Source organism: Brachionichthys hirsutus, chromosome 8, assembly GCF_040956055.1.
Source record: "Brachionichthys hirsutus isolate HB-005 chromosome 8, CSIRO-AGI_Bhir_v1, whole genome shotgun sequence".
In the NCBI taxonomy this organism is placed as follows: Eukaryota; Metazoa; Chordata; class Actinopteri; order Lophiiformes; family Brachionichthyidae; genus Brachionichthys; species Brachionichthys hirsutus.
The window spans coordinates 7,137,636-7,151,650 of NC_090904.1; the positions used below are offsets into that span (position 1 = coordinate 7,137,636).

Here is a 14,015-nt window from a genome sequence, read left to right on the forward strand (position 1 = left end):
TTTTTAAGTACACAATATACACATTTTAAAGTGCCAGAATCTATAAATAGTTTATTATTAATTTAATAAGAAGCTATTTATTTATTGAATAGTTCTTTTCTGGTTAAATTATAGGCTCTATATATGTTTTGTATGTATTTCCCCACACCTCAACACAATATGGCACAGGATTAGTTGAATTTTGCAGTTTACTCTGACACCATCAGACACCATAAAAATTATTTAATTTAATGAGAGCTTATTTTAATCAAACTATTCTTTTAACCTTATCTCTTTTTTTTTTTACTGTTGTCAAAAAATCTTTGATTTCTAGGCCTCAACAAAATACATTTGTATTATATACAAATGAAATATATTTCAACTTATTAAATATAGTATCAATATAATTCAAAGAAAGTATAAATAACTTGGATCCCAATAACATGTAACAACTTTCACTTCAGTTTAGTTCGATAAAATCACTCCACCATAATTAAATATCTTCAGTTCAAGTTTACATAAGTAGTGCAGGAATAAGAATGGAACCTTATCATGTATTTAAAGTATCAAAGATTAAGCAGCATGCTTATTTTAATAAGATCATTTTACACATCTCGAGATTCATAGGCTTTACTGCTACATTCAATCAACAGCACCCTCTACTGTAGCAAGTGTACCCATGCGGCTGCATTAGCAAGTACGGTAGCTATATGATTGCATTATAATGTGTCGAATATGTGAACATGTCCTCATGCAATGTCCTCCTTGCGTCTCAGCCTTATGTCTACCAGTAATACATACAAAGAAATGTTAGGATTTCTGTCAATTTATATTTATTAGAGGCTCATCTCTGCACCGACAAGAGAGATGAGATGCAAGAACAGAGTACTAAAACAAATATCGATATAAAATTATGCTTATATTGAAGCATGTCCAAAGATGTTATAACAAAACAAGTTGCTCACGTGTTTTAAATCTTGTTGAGCATGATGAGCATAAAATACCAACATATTGTACATTTTCTGTGTTTTTATACAAAAGTGTCAATGCAAGCCACTGTACAACTCTTAACCTGTAGAAAAAAAGGACATTTTTTAATCCACTGCTGTGCACAATCGGTAATTGGAAGGCACTTTTATACTTGAGTACCAACATGAAAACAAAAATATACATATCTGTGGAAACCCCCCTGACATTTAAACAAAGGAAGATACTTTTCTTAGTCTTCCACTTGTTTTCAAATAATGGATAAGAAACCCACATCATTTTTTAAATGAGTAAATACTCATGCAGAGGGGATGAAAGGACAAAAGACTTGGTTAAATACACGAGTTGTGCAGCTGGTAGTGCGAGGGCTACCAGAGCAGATTGACATTACGGCAAACAGTGATCGACATTCAGCTCACCTCACACGCCGGAACACGCAGTTTACTCTTTCCATCAAGTGGCCATAACTTAACACCACTCCAGTCGATAGAGAACAAAAAAAATCTATATACAGCACCTCCATTGACAAACACTGATCATATTGGTTGATTCGTATATTTTATATGTAATATATTATATAAAATGGGTATATGAATGCTATATACTTATTACAATCACTACATAAACAAACAATACAGGAATGTACTGAATTTAATGGACTAAATTACTCACAAATAAACAAGAAGCAGAAAACAGAGGCCGACATGCTCTCTCAGACAGACACCCCTCTTCACTGTTGGACTGCACCTGCATCATTTTTCATGTTTTACACTACAAGAATAAACCTCTCTGCTTCAGGAGTTTTGAAACTTTATTGTGCTCCTTTCTGACAGGGATCTGAAATCAACTTAGACATATTTAAAAGGAACTGATTTCACACAATATTTTCTTGAATTATCTCCTGTTTTCCAAGATGTCAAACCATGTCTGTATTATTCTACATTGGGCGCGCAATGAATTTTCAAATGAAACAAAGCAAAGTGGCGAAATGGATCTGAGGAGTTTATCAGATGGACTAACCTATGAGAAAGAATTTAATCAAGTGACGTCTTAACCACAGGAATGTCTTCAGTTTCATTATTTTCTTGGCCTAACAACCATTAGCGCAAACATGAAATATGTCATCTACAAACAACATCTACAAACTGACAGGAAGTGTGAGAGCAAAGCAAGGGGGGGACAAAGAGACAAAGTGATCTTAATCATGTGACCATGTCAAGGTTGCATGACGTTCCATCAGCCCAGTGGCTGGTGAATCAGAATTTGCTTCCTTGGTCGACATAAACATATAAACAAACATCTCAACTTAATATAATTTAGGGTCTAAATTGTTAAAATGAACAGTTTTTTTTGTTTGATAAAGAGGACACAGAAACAAAGAGATGAATAAATTAATAAAATATAATCTACATTTCTCAAAATATACCGGTATAATGAAAATATACCTGCGCCTGGTCCCTGTTTAACGTATACAACTGATTTAATACAACCGTTAATGGGTGGGGACGGAATTCCTAACAAGCTCAAGGTACATTTTCAGGCTGATTTTATATGCTTGCATTTAAATATCAGGGTATAGATAATAACAACAAAGAAATAATGTAATCAAAATAATAATCCTCAGTTTCAGCAATTTTCAATATTATTTTAACAAATCATCAAATAAAAACAATAAATAAATGGAACAAAACGGTAACATCCAAGTAAGCTGTCGGTAGATCTTCATTTAGGGAACATTCAATGGCAGCAGTGCACGAGCTCCGGGGTTCTCAGAGGCTTTGTTCGGAAAATGCGAAATTCTGCTACAGGCCTGAATGCTATTGGAGCTTTAAATATTTTTTTCTAATAGTACCTTTGGACAAGCTTTGAATTAGCACTGGGGGGTCGGCTTTTATTTTTGAATTTCAAGTGACTTTAAAGCAAATAATCTTTGAGCAACGTTTACCTCTGCAATGGCAAAGTTTTGTTGCCGTTTTAGATCATGTTCATCCGGGTGCAGTGGGTAGCACTGTCGTCTCACAGCAAGGAGGTTCTGGGTTTGATGCCTTTCTGTGCAGACTTTGTGTGTTCTCCCAGTGTCCGCGTGGGTTCACTCCAGGTCCTCCGGTTTCATCCATTCTCTTTTGTGTGGCCTCGTGATGAGCTGGCGTCTCATCCGGGGTGCCGGGGTGTGTCCCGCCTCTTACCCATCATCAGCTGGGATAGGCTCCAGCAGACCTGTGAGCTGCAAGGCTAGTAAGCAAGCAGTTGGACGAAATATTTGCAATTGTCTCATCTACAAGAAAATGGATGGATGTTTATTTGGTGACACGTCAGCTTTCTATCAATGCTTTAACAATTAAACGTCAAGTTTATTCGATACAGTTTTTAAAAGTGCTTCATAACTGTAAACCCCTCAGAGGCCAGCCAGTTGCTGTAGGATGATAAGGAGATTTCTTTGAAATAAATGCCATGTAATGTGTTTCGGGCTTGTTAGGAAATGTTTTGGAATATGAACTTTTCATAGGAAAACTGCAGTCAAAATTAAGGCCAATTCAAATCCCTGCCCTTAATTAAAAAAAAAAAAAAGAAGCACAAATTAAATTAAGAATTCACTTACAGAGAAAGGAAGCGTTTGTGCAGCTAAGGAGGCTAAATAACATACAAGCCAAAAACAAATGAAGACAACTTCAACAAATCCACATAAAATACAAGATATAGAAACTTCATGTCTTTTCTTTATAAAGAAAATGTTAAATTGAAAACACCATACACATTTTTCATACTCTGAAAAAGTAGAAAAGGTAGGAACTGTATGGAAGTCTGTTACAGAAATATCATATATACATTAACAAATGTCACAGACAGAAAATGTAGTCTTTCATAAATTCATAGCATTTTCTGTGGGTAAACCCGCTTTGCCCTAAGAATAATAGGCATTGCAAGAACTTTAGCAAACGTGTCACTTCCCTCCAAAGTCGATTCCACTTTGCTCTCCCTCAGTATCCACCAGTGAAGAGGCAAATGCAGACTGGACTATTTGAAAGCCAAATGACTCGAGCAGAGACATGTTCTGTTGAGGGGAGAAGGGAGAAGTCAGAGAGGGGGCCAGCTCATTTAAGCCTGACCCTGAAACACTGTGGACCTTATGAGCTTTGTGAACTCTGTGCTGGTGCTTGTTGAGGTAGGACTTGGTGCGAAAGGCCTGACCACAGATGCCACAGATAAACTTCTTCTCGGGGTCTACCTTGAGTTTCGAACCTTCTGGAGACCCCAAGGCTTCCACAGAGGATCCGTTGCAAGCTAAGGAGAGCATCTCAAGCTCCGGCCCGTCTGGTTTGTGTGGTGGCTTCAGCTTGTCACAATTAGAAAGCTCCCCAAATGAAGGCTCCGATTCTTCCGTTTCCAGGTGAGCACACTTCCCAGCGTTTTCCTGACCATCTGCGGTAAACACCGGATAGAGAGAGAGAGAAATTGGAGGCACAAATTAGTACAAATGCATTATTCAGCACATTTTGTCTGGCAACTTGAATCCAATGGCTTGTTGGTACCTGCAGAAATTGCAATATTTAACTAACTGCAAGAAAGTGAAACAAATTGAGAACGGAAAGTTTGAAAAATGCCTAAATATTTAAAATTTGGAGACAATTTTCCTGAAAATATATGGTTACAGCATCAAACTGTACAATAATTTTTTGCACCGTGGATTTGCAGAGTATCCCAGTGGTAATTCGGTTGTGCTCATCCAATCAGTGGAGCGTGCTAGCACCATGTCATCAGCCACCCTCTATATACTGACCTGTCACAGGCCCATGGACAGGGAAGCCAGGCAACCCACCAGAGCGACACTCCCAGAAATACGGAGCCCCACCTGCCTTCCCCATGAGCAGTTCAGGCTGCAGGCCCAAGGCAGCAGAGCTAGGCTGGGGACGAATTGGGTGTCCAGAGAGCCCATGAAAGCGACCCTCTGCCTCAGATGAGGTGAGAAGCCGCTGGCAACTGGCATACAAGTCTACACAGCACCCAGCCAAGGAGAAAAGGGGGGTGGGGCAGACATAACAGGCCGGCGGATATCATATGGACAGAATTACCTTCATTTTATTACTAATATTTGAAAAGTTGTCTGTAAAAGAAAACAGCTGCTAGACAGGTTTATAGTTTTATTGCCATGTCTGTGCCTATTTGTTATTTAAAGATGTAAAGCATCTGTCAGGTGTAAGTGGAGTGAGCTAGAATAATGTTGATCGTAATCTGGACATTTTAACAGCATACTTTTTTTAAGATCTTAATTGTTGTACCTGTGATGCTTCTGAAGATTCTCAGCCATTCAGGTCACGGTAGAACTCTGTGAAGGACAAAGTCGACTGGACTTGTAGCGTAAGATTAAAGACGTTTCGCCGCTCATCCTGGGTTCAGGAAGCTTTTCCTACAAGTCCAGTTGACGTTGTTCATCGTAGAGATCCACCATGACCTGAATGACTGAATGTCAATGTGATCACTTGAATACTGCAAATACATCTTGTGAAGACAAAGAGCAATTCAGTGAGACGGAACGCTTCATAAATAGCCGATTACTCGGATGGAGTAACTGTGTGAGCGTTTATCTGTCTAAGGTCTTTGAACTGGGCGTCAGTAGATGTTTTTTATTTTATATATGTGGTTTTGACCACTACTTCTACCGCACCATCATCTCCTAACTTATTTGCTCTCCTCTATCATGGGCTGACAGCCAGAATGGGCTCAGTGGTGTTTGGCTTTTCTGCTAAATGATGCTCATCAAGAACATCAGTGAGACGATGTCGAAGTGATCCCAATAGTGATGCGTTATAATTGGTATTATGTTAAATAATTGTAATCGGGCAATTATGTTAATCCTGTGAGATTTTCTTTTACAGAATTTAAGTTACTCAAACTTTTAATGAGTATTTTAATCCTGACTAAAGGGCAATACCCAAGAGGAAAAATAAATATATCTCCCGCCTTCCTGCCTCAATTGTTTTCTTCATTATTTGCCTTCATCAATATTTAAATTCTCTGCTAATTTCACTGAATTCTTTACATTTTCATTCCATTTGTTTCTTAATATCTCTCCATCTAATCTCTCTTGTCATGCTCTGGTTGAGTTGCCTGAGAGGTGGTCGACAAGCGATAGAGAATCTCCAACCTTTTTAAATCACCAATAATAAGCAAATGTTCATGGAATGATGGTATGTGATAGGCTGTTAAAATATTTCCAAAACTTTCAACAGTTAATATATTTTTGTGGGATCCCTGACCAACCGTTAATCTACACAACAACCGCACAGCTCATCCTCTAACTAAAGGAAAGCTGTTCTTAAGTTGATCCATTATATAAATATATAGAAAAACGGACTTGCATGGCAGAATAACCTACGTAGAGAGAAAAAATGTGCGGCTTATAGGACACAAATCACATGCAGGACCACTCCTACATTTTAACTACGAGTATCTGAGTCATTGCATGCTGCCACGTCAATCTTGACACAAATGTGTTAAGCACTACGACAATCTAAACTGGCTGTAACGTCCTAAAATCACCTCAAAGATAGCCCAATAACTTCAAAATACAGTAGATCATGACATCGCCACTTGCCAGCACAGGAAGCTTTTCTCCTACTTGGCCATACTTTCTAGGGTACATAATGTTACAACAACGGATTGATGTAAAAAAAAAATTCTCAACAGAAATATAGCACACAAAAGGATACTGGCAAATATCTCTGAAGAATTATGATTGTTAGTAGCAGTTTCAGCATAGTGTCTCCCATAATCAGTTTTTATGATTTATTAGCAATAATATGACTGTATATCATCTATGAACAATAGATCTGATTGTCAATCTTGTCTTAGAAATGACCAGAATGGGATATTTCTCTCCAAGAATGAATATAGCTGCAGTGTAAGTATGGTATAAATATAATAAAGGAAAGCAGTGTCTTGTGTTATGGATGTATATGACAGTTAATTGCACATTGTCACTGTTCTGTTGCTTCGGTAACAGGAAAAGGCATACTGTATCTAAAAAGGTTGAATTCAATCAAGCCAAGCTAATGGACTACGTAGCACGATGGATCATGCAACACAATGGATTGTTTTACAACTGTTGATGGACCAGCCGAGGGGAAAACGATTAAAAACACAACGTCATAGCCATGCTAGACAGACAAATACGCAAAAAAGGCAAAAGAGACTCTGTTCCAAGTTTTCAGATGGTCGATGATCAAGAATCATCAACAATGACCTTTAGATGAATATTTTGTTCAGTTGTCTGCACATCCCCCGACTTGCAGCTTAATAAAGAGCTTCTTCACTAAGAATCAAGTCCGAGTATCTTATATACGCCAAGATATCTGCCGTATATTTGACAACTGTATCAGAATTTCCACTCCAAATGGTGTTCTCCAGAATAAATAAGTATGAATGAAACTTCTGAGAACAGGTGGTCCACAAAGAACATTTAAGGCTTTAACACATTTACTATCCTCAGGTTGGCATAAATGTGCAGCTTATGAACATCTAACAATACAAATCTATCCATGTGGCATCGGCAATGAAAAGTAAGTGCGTCATTGCCGAAATGGTAGTTAAAATAACTACTTCATTACCAGGAAAATTTCAGTATGCACTGCCCCCCCCCCCCCCCCCCCCCCCATCTAAACGGCACAAACAGTTAGCTCACAGACAGACAATCAGCAGATGAAACTGAAAATCAGTGAACGTGCGAGGGAAAAGCTTGGCAGCAGAGGCTGATCTGTGCTTACGTTTTAAGCAAACACACAAAGGTGCAGCAGCACATGAAAAGCCAGAAAAATGAAATTTTGGGATGGGGCGGGCGGCTGCTTGCCTTCCACTGAGCACTGGCGTCCCATGTGGTAAGGGTTGCCGTTGTGCATCTGCAGTTCCCCCCTTGGCTCAGGGAAGGTGTGCATTGTGGCAGTGGGGGGCAGTGGAGAACCGTGGTGTGTCTTTATATGCACCTTTAGGTAGGAGGCAGTGGAGAAACCTGGGACCAGAAGGACAAAGAACAAGGCAGTTGTTTGACACACTCGAAGGCCTTGACTCTGCAGAGGGGCGTGAGAAAATGACAGCGTATTTGGATGTCAACAACACATTAATGGACCAGAATAACCCTGGGAAACAATGATCTACTTTGGGGGGGGGGGGGGGGGGGTGAAAGTAATGCCCACTGATAAACAATGTGTAATGCACAAAAACTTGTACTTGATGTACTTTTATTGAGTACGACTGTCCTCATTTCCCGCTTGTCTCAAGTCAAGACAACCGAAAGTTTTTGATAAAATAAATGTCTCCACTAGGCACACCAAACATTCAGAGCAGCATCACGTGGTTGAAAGGGACGCTCGCTGTTTGGACAAAGTGGGAGGGGAAATCCCTCCCTCTCCCATGTTTGTTTTGGTTTGGAGTGCGCTCTGGACTTCCTCTACCCTACATGCGCTGCGTATAGCATTACTACGTACATTTGGTCCGGTGAGCTTTCAAGCTGCATACGAACCGAACCGAGAACCACGTTTTTAGAGTTTGCCTGTTTGATCCGCACCAGAGTTCGGATGAGCTTTCACACCTGCCCAAACTAAACAGACTTTTAACAAATGCACATGCTGCATTTGAGTTTCAGCTTTAATAATAGCATTCATTCACCACTGGCAACAAAAACAAATCTCTGTTCATATTACATTACAGACTGGTCATTGGTTGTGAAAGGTGAGGGAGTGATGTTAAACTGCGGAGGCAGTTGAAGTCATTTTGAAACCATTGGTGACTTGGTAAGCATTTTGTTTAGTCTTGTTTAGGCATAGGGGACAAACACACTGTAAATGACAGTAATTATTTCAAATACATTTTTCTTTTCAAAATACAAGAATGTTGGCATCGTTTGTGCTACTGTCTTCCATGCAGCTTCTGTCTTGGCAAGATAAAGGGTTGAGATTAAGAAAACAAGGCGCTCTAAGGTAAAGTACTGCGACAGGCTTCTCCCCAGTTGGACTGAGGCCTGTCCTGTTTTGCTCCATCTGCTGGTCTTTATTGCTCCCTGCAGGCGACTCTGGAGGAGGAGGAGAAGCTCTCTCCGCCTCGCCACACCTACTTGGATTGGTTTGTTGGATAGATTTTCCTCTGTTTCCCACACTACCACACTCATCCAACACCGCACACATGACTGATCTACAGACGGCAGACTTGTTAGATTCTCTTTTGGTTGTGTACAAAATAAATTATTTGATTTGGAACTGGAACTGCTTGTGTGGTCTTCCTTTTTGTCCTTCCCATGGAACCAGGGTTGTGACAAAAGATTCATCCTTAAAAATCCCCCAAAAAAGCAAAAGACGAGGAAGCCAGAGAAACATTTTCAACTGGTAGCACCAAAACTCAAGTCACCCCCCCCCAAACAGTTCATCGCACATTATCATTTCCATTATCAGTTGTGGGTAGCGTTAATAAAATGGCTTCTTTCTGTCACCCATCTACTGAGGTACCCAGCACACAGACCCATAACAGCCGACCAACACCTGCCCTGGATTGTAGGCTTTCCCCACCTCTCCTCTTTCAACAACCTGCATCTTTTTAATCAAACAATTTGTCTCCTCCTTAGAAAAAACAACCCAGAGAGCGTAGACCTCCGCTAGCAGCTCATTCACCTCCTAATTAGACTTCCATCATCCACATGGTGATCTGGATCATCATCAAAAGTGGTTAGATAAAATTAATGAATGTGTGTAAAAAGCTTTCAAGGAAAACCCATAAAATCAAATTAGTATAAAGTTTAAAATAAAAACAGGTGGACGGAACTTTTCGGAGGAACTATGTACAGTATTCATTTCATACTTTATTGGGCATGTTTTTAGAGACCTTGCAGATCCGGACGAGATAGACAAAACTCAGCAGAACTAGAAACTGTTGAGGGCAGTGTAGCTACATTTCAATCATGGCACTATGAATATGTCGAACATAAAGGAGGTGAAAATTAAAAAATGAAACTCCATACTCGAGTCTGGATGGAATCACTTTTGCTACTTTGTATTTCAACCGTACCTCATCCCAACTTCCAACACCCATCGTCATGTTTGTTATTAGAAAGCTTGATGAACAGACCGCTTAAAGATAAATATTCTTCCATATGTAGAGGGAGCATGTTCTCAGATTCTTTTCATAAATCTGGTTGCCATGGTAAGAATAATCAAATATATTTTGTAAAAATAAAAAAACCTCTTGGTGCACAGATCAGCGCAATGGTGTCGACATGCAGCCCATGACCTCGCAGCGCTTTGCCACATGTCAACCTGCCCACTCTGCCTCCCCATTACCAATCACAACTCAAATATTTGTTTCAGGTGAGCTTTGAAAAGTGTAACCCAAGTCAAGGCATTTCAAGCTATTACCTTTATTGCAAATGCCACAGTAGTTATGTGTTCCTTCACTGTGTTTTTTAAGGTGGTCTGTCATGTAGGCAGCTCGCAGAAACTTGCCACAAACTTTGCAGGGGATTTTGTCCTCATGGCAAGCAAGGTGCGACCGGAGACGATCTCTTGTTGCGAAAGAAGCATTGCAAATCTGAAAGAAAATATATAGAAACAGGAGCTATAAACCGTTCTCACAAATTATTGTTCAAGATTTGTTTTAGGTTTCACAACTATACAGTACGACCGGTAAGTTTGGTGTATAAATCCAAAATGGTACCTGGCACTTGTGGGGTCTCTCTGTTGTGTGAACCTGTTTGATATGCCCATTCAGGTGGTCTGGTCTGGACAGACAGGAAGAAGCAGAACATTTGCATATTTTAGGTTCATCTCGGATTATGTTCCATTATTCTATATTTTAAATAGCTAAAAATGCATTTCCTATTCTTACTATTGGAATCCCAAACTTTAAACACAATAACCTCTCCTGTTTATACTTTTTTTTTTACAAAACAAACTCAATTATACTCAGTTTAAGAAATGATTTACTCAAGAACAGAGATCAAAACATTTGCATGCACGATGGTGGGTGTCGAGCTCTTGGACAAACCAGCATGTCTCTAGCTCATGCCCATCTCGTACGTTTACCGATTACCACGTCCAATCCACAAGGTAAATTAGATTATTTTTAACCTGTTTGTCCACCAGATGTTAAGCATACATGTTAATGATAGAACTGGCTGGTAGATTACATGTAAACAACATTTTTGGCATTTAAAAATATATATTTATTTTCCTTCCTTCAGTCTATTTAGCATTTGGGACGATTTTTCCCCCCCCAAAACTTTCATTTGCTGCTAAATATGAAGTCAGCAGGCATCCAAATACTAATCGGCATGTATTTTGACCTCCACTGCTGTAGATGGTGACAGAGCGATTCGGACGTGGCTTGAGAACAACAGATTCTGGGAACAGCTCTGCATGTTTATAGGAGTGGGAACAGAAATACTGGTTTGTGGTAACAAGTCAACAGTGTGTAGGGATGTGCAGAAATACCCCCCCCCCCCCCGGGGGGGGGCACTCACAAGAGCTGTGCTTCTTGTCATGTTTATGTTTTATTTCATTATTTTTTTGATGGTGACAATTTTCTATACATCTGTGCATCATCCGGCCGATGCTCAGCAGCCTGCAGACAATCAATCACGAATAGATGCGCGCCTGCAGGTAGTAAACAACACTTACCTGAGCAGCGCGTCATGACGCATTCAGGATCCCTGCGCGCGGAGGTAAAGCGTTGTGCGCGCGTCTCCACTGACTTACCTTGAAAAGCCTTTTCCGCAGCTCTGACACACGTAAGGTTTCCCCACGGAGCCGTCGTGGGAGCGCACGTGGTACGACATCCTGTCCTTGCGTTTGAACCGGAGGCCACACACGTGACACGCGTACGGTTTCTCCCCGGAGTGGGAGAGCTTGTGCCGGTTCAGGTGGTAAACGTCGCGGAACACTTTGCCGCATATGTCGCAGCCGACGTGCCTCCTGGTCCGCTCCCTCCTGCGGTCCATCGCGAGGCCTCCGCCCATTAGAGCGGACCGGGACATCGGAGACAAGCCGCCCGACGCGGACAGGCCGGCGCAGAGGTTGTTCACGCCACCGGCGTGGGCTCCGTGCTGCGCTCCGTGCTGCGCTTCGTGGTTCTTCAGCCGAGAGGCCTCCGTGAAGGCTTTGCTGCACGTCCCGCAGGGAAACAGCCCGTTGTCTTTCTGCGCGCTGTGGTTACAATGCACGGCGTCCATCACGCCGCCTTTCTTCGGTCTCCCCCGGTTCTTCTTGAACCCGGGAGAGCCATTGTCTCGGTGAAACGCGCTCCCCGGTATTCCCGTCGACGGAGACACGGAGAGTCCCTCGACGGGCTGTAACGTCGGCACCGACGACCCGCCGCTGTCCACCAGCAGCACGGCGGCGCCGCCGCCGTCGCTCCCGCCCACATGCATCTGCGAATGAGCGGCGAAGCTTTGACCGTTCATCAGCAGCCCGGTTCCGTTCATCAGGTCCTGCGGAGCCACCGGGAAACCCACGTCCGCGCCCGCGCCCGCCGCGGCCTGGAAGAGGCTGGCGTCGCCTCCTCGCAGCGTCGGGACGAGGATCTGCACGTTCGACTGTTTGATGACCTCCTGGCAAATCTCGATGACCGAGCGCATCAGCAGGAACTTGGCAGCCGTCATCAGCTCCGGGAAGCTCTCCAGCCGCACCACGATCCTGGACGTGTACGCGAAGTCCAGGACGTCTTTGAACACTTTCGCGCTGATGGTGTGCATCTCCAGCTCCTTCGCGTCGCCGTCCGTCTGGCGGCTGAAGACCGCCTCGAAATACTCGCTGCACGCGGCCAGCACGGCTCTGTGCGCGGGGAAGCTCTCCTCGCCGACGCGCAGGATCACGTCGCAGAATCTGCCTCCATCTTTCCTCTGAACGTTGAGGTTGTGTAGCATCTCCGCGCTGTGCTTGCTCACCTGGTAGGTGCACGACGAGGTCCAGGACGGCGGCTCTGCTACCTTCTCCATGCCGAATTCATCCACCGAGGGACGGAGAAAATGCGTATTTTGCGTAACAATGATCGAGCCTCCGACTCCCAGCTAGCTAGATAACCCGAAACCCCGACCGCCACTCCCCGTCTTTTAGCATCTGACGTTTAACTAGCAGGCAAACATGGCAACCCCCTCCCCAGCTTCCTGTGAACTTTGACCTTGGTTTCTTAAAGGGGTAGGGGGTCGCTTTATTTGGATAAATAAATATTTTCCCCCCCATGGGTTGATTTTTTTTTTTTTGACTGTTTCACTGTAATATAAACAGTGTAGTAGAGCCCCAGCACCGCGGGGGGTAGTTCTCGCCGAGCCCGCAACGTGAACACGCAGGCTCCCCTTCCTGCCGACCGATAGTGAAGCCCCTCCCCCAAGCAGCCCGCTCAAGAGAATGGCTCTTCCCTCTGTTCAAGACACATGTAATAGGGTCGATCTGCACAAGTAACAAAAGACAGGGCCTGTCGACAAAATAATAACATGCAACGTGACATCAAATTAAAATTCAGCAGCATAAGAAGAGATGGACGTGTAAAATAATCACCTCCTCCGAGGAGGTTATGAAATCAATGTCTGTCTGCAAGATAACTGAAAAGGTTCTGGACGGATCTTGATGAAACTGTCAGGAGATATTGAGAATGTTACTTGGAACGTATGAAAATTTGTTGGTGATGATCCAGAAGAGAGCCCGGATTATTGATCATTTTGAGATATTCCAGTAAAATTGCAGTCAATGGAGATTCAAAACGTGTTCAATATCTCAGTTGATTATTAACCAGTGTTTTATTGAATTTGGCACAGTCATGCACCGCGGGGACCTCTGTCTCGCCACTGAATTTCATCTGGATCGGATTGAGAATGCCGCTAGGAAAAAACATTGAAACCCCATTTACGGATTAAATGCTGTTAAAAATACACATCAAGAAAGATTCAATTTTACTTTTCATGGTTGGTGTATAAACATACCAAGAACAATTGAAACCTTTTTGGTGATGATCCAGATCACCATGTGGACGGCGCAAATGGGGAACGAGCTGCTCGGCAGGTCTGCGATTTTCTAGTT

General features: G+C 42.3%; 1 protein-coding gene across 1 annotated transcript; it reads right to left on the reverse strand.

Annotated features, from left to right (window-relative positions):
* Nucleotides 1–3,852: 3,852 nt before the first annotated feature.
* On the reverse strand, nucleotides 3,853–13,057 carry patz1 (POZ/BTB and AT hook containing zinc finger 1). The gene is made up of 6 exons (XM_068742861.1): nucleotides 11,700–13,057; nucleotides 10,660–10,723; nucleotides 10,362–10,533; nucleotides 7,811–7,969; nucleotides 4,745–4,957; nucleotides 3,853–4,386 (listed from the first exon to the last, which is right to left on the reverse strand). The coding sequence occupies exons 1-6, from the start codon at nucleotides 12,935–12,937 to the stop codon at nucleotides 3,908–3,910; spliced, it is 2,325 nt and encodes a 774-aa protein (XP_068598962.1). The 5' UTR covers nucleotides 12,938–13,057; the 3' UTR covers nucleotides 3,853–3,907.
* Between the last annotated feature and the right edge of the window lie 958 nt (nucleotides 13,058–14,015).

Excerpts from the sequence above, each read along its gene's own strand:
- patz1 (XM_068742861.1), bottom strand. The coding sequence starts at position 12,937 with ATGGAGAAGGTAGCAGAGCCGCCGTCCTGGACCTCGTCGTGCACCTAC. Across the intron at positions 7,970-10,361 it reads CTGTGGCATTTGCAATAAAG|GTTTCTCCACTGCCTCCTAC; the intron begins GTAATAGCTTGA and ends TTCTGGTCCCAG. Across the intron at positions 4,387-4,744 it reads TGTCCATGGGCCTGTGACAG|ATGGTCAGGAAAACGCTGGG; the intron begins GTCAGTATATAG and ends TGTTTACCGCAG.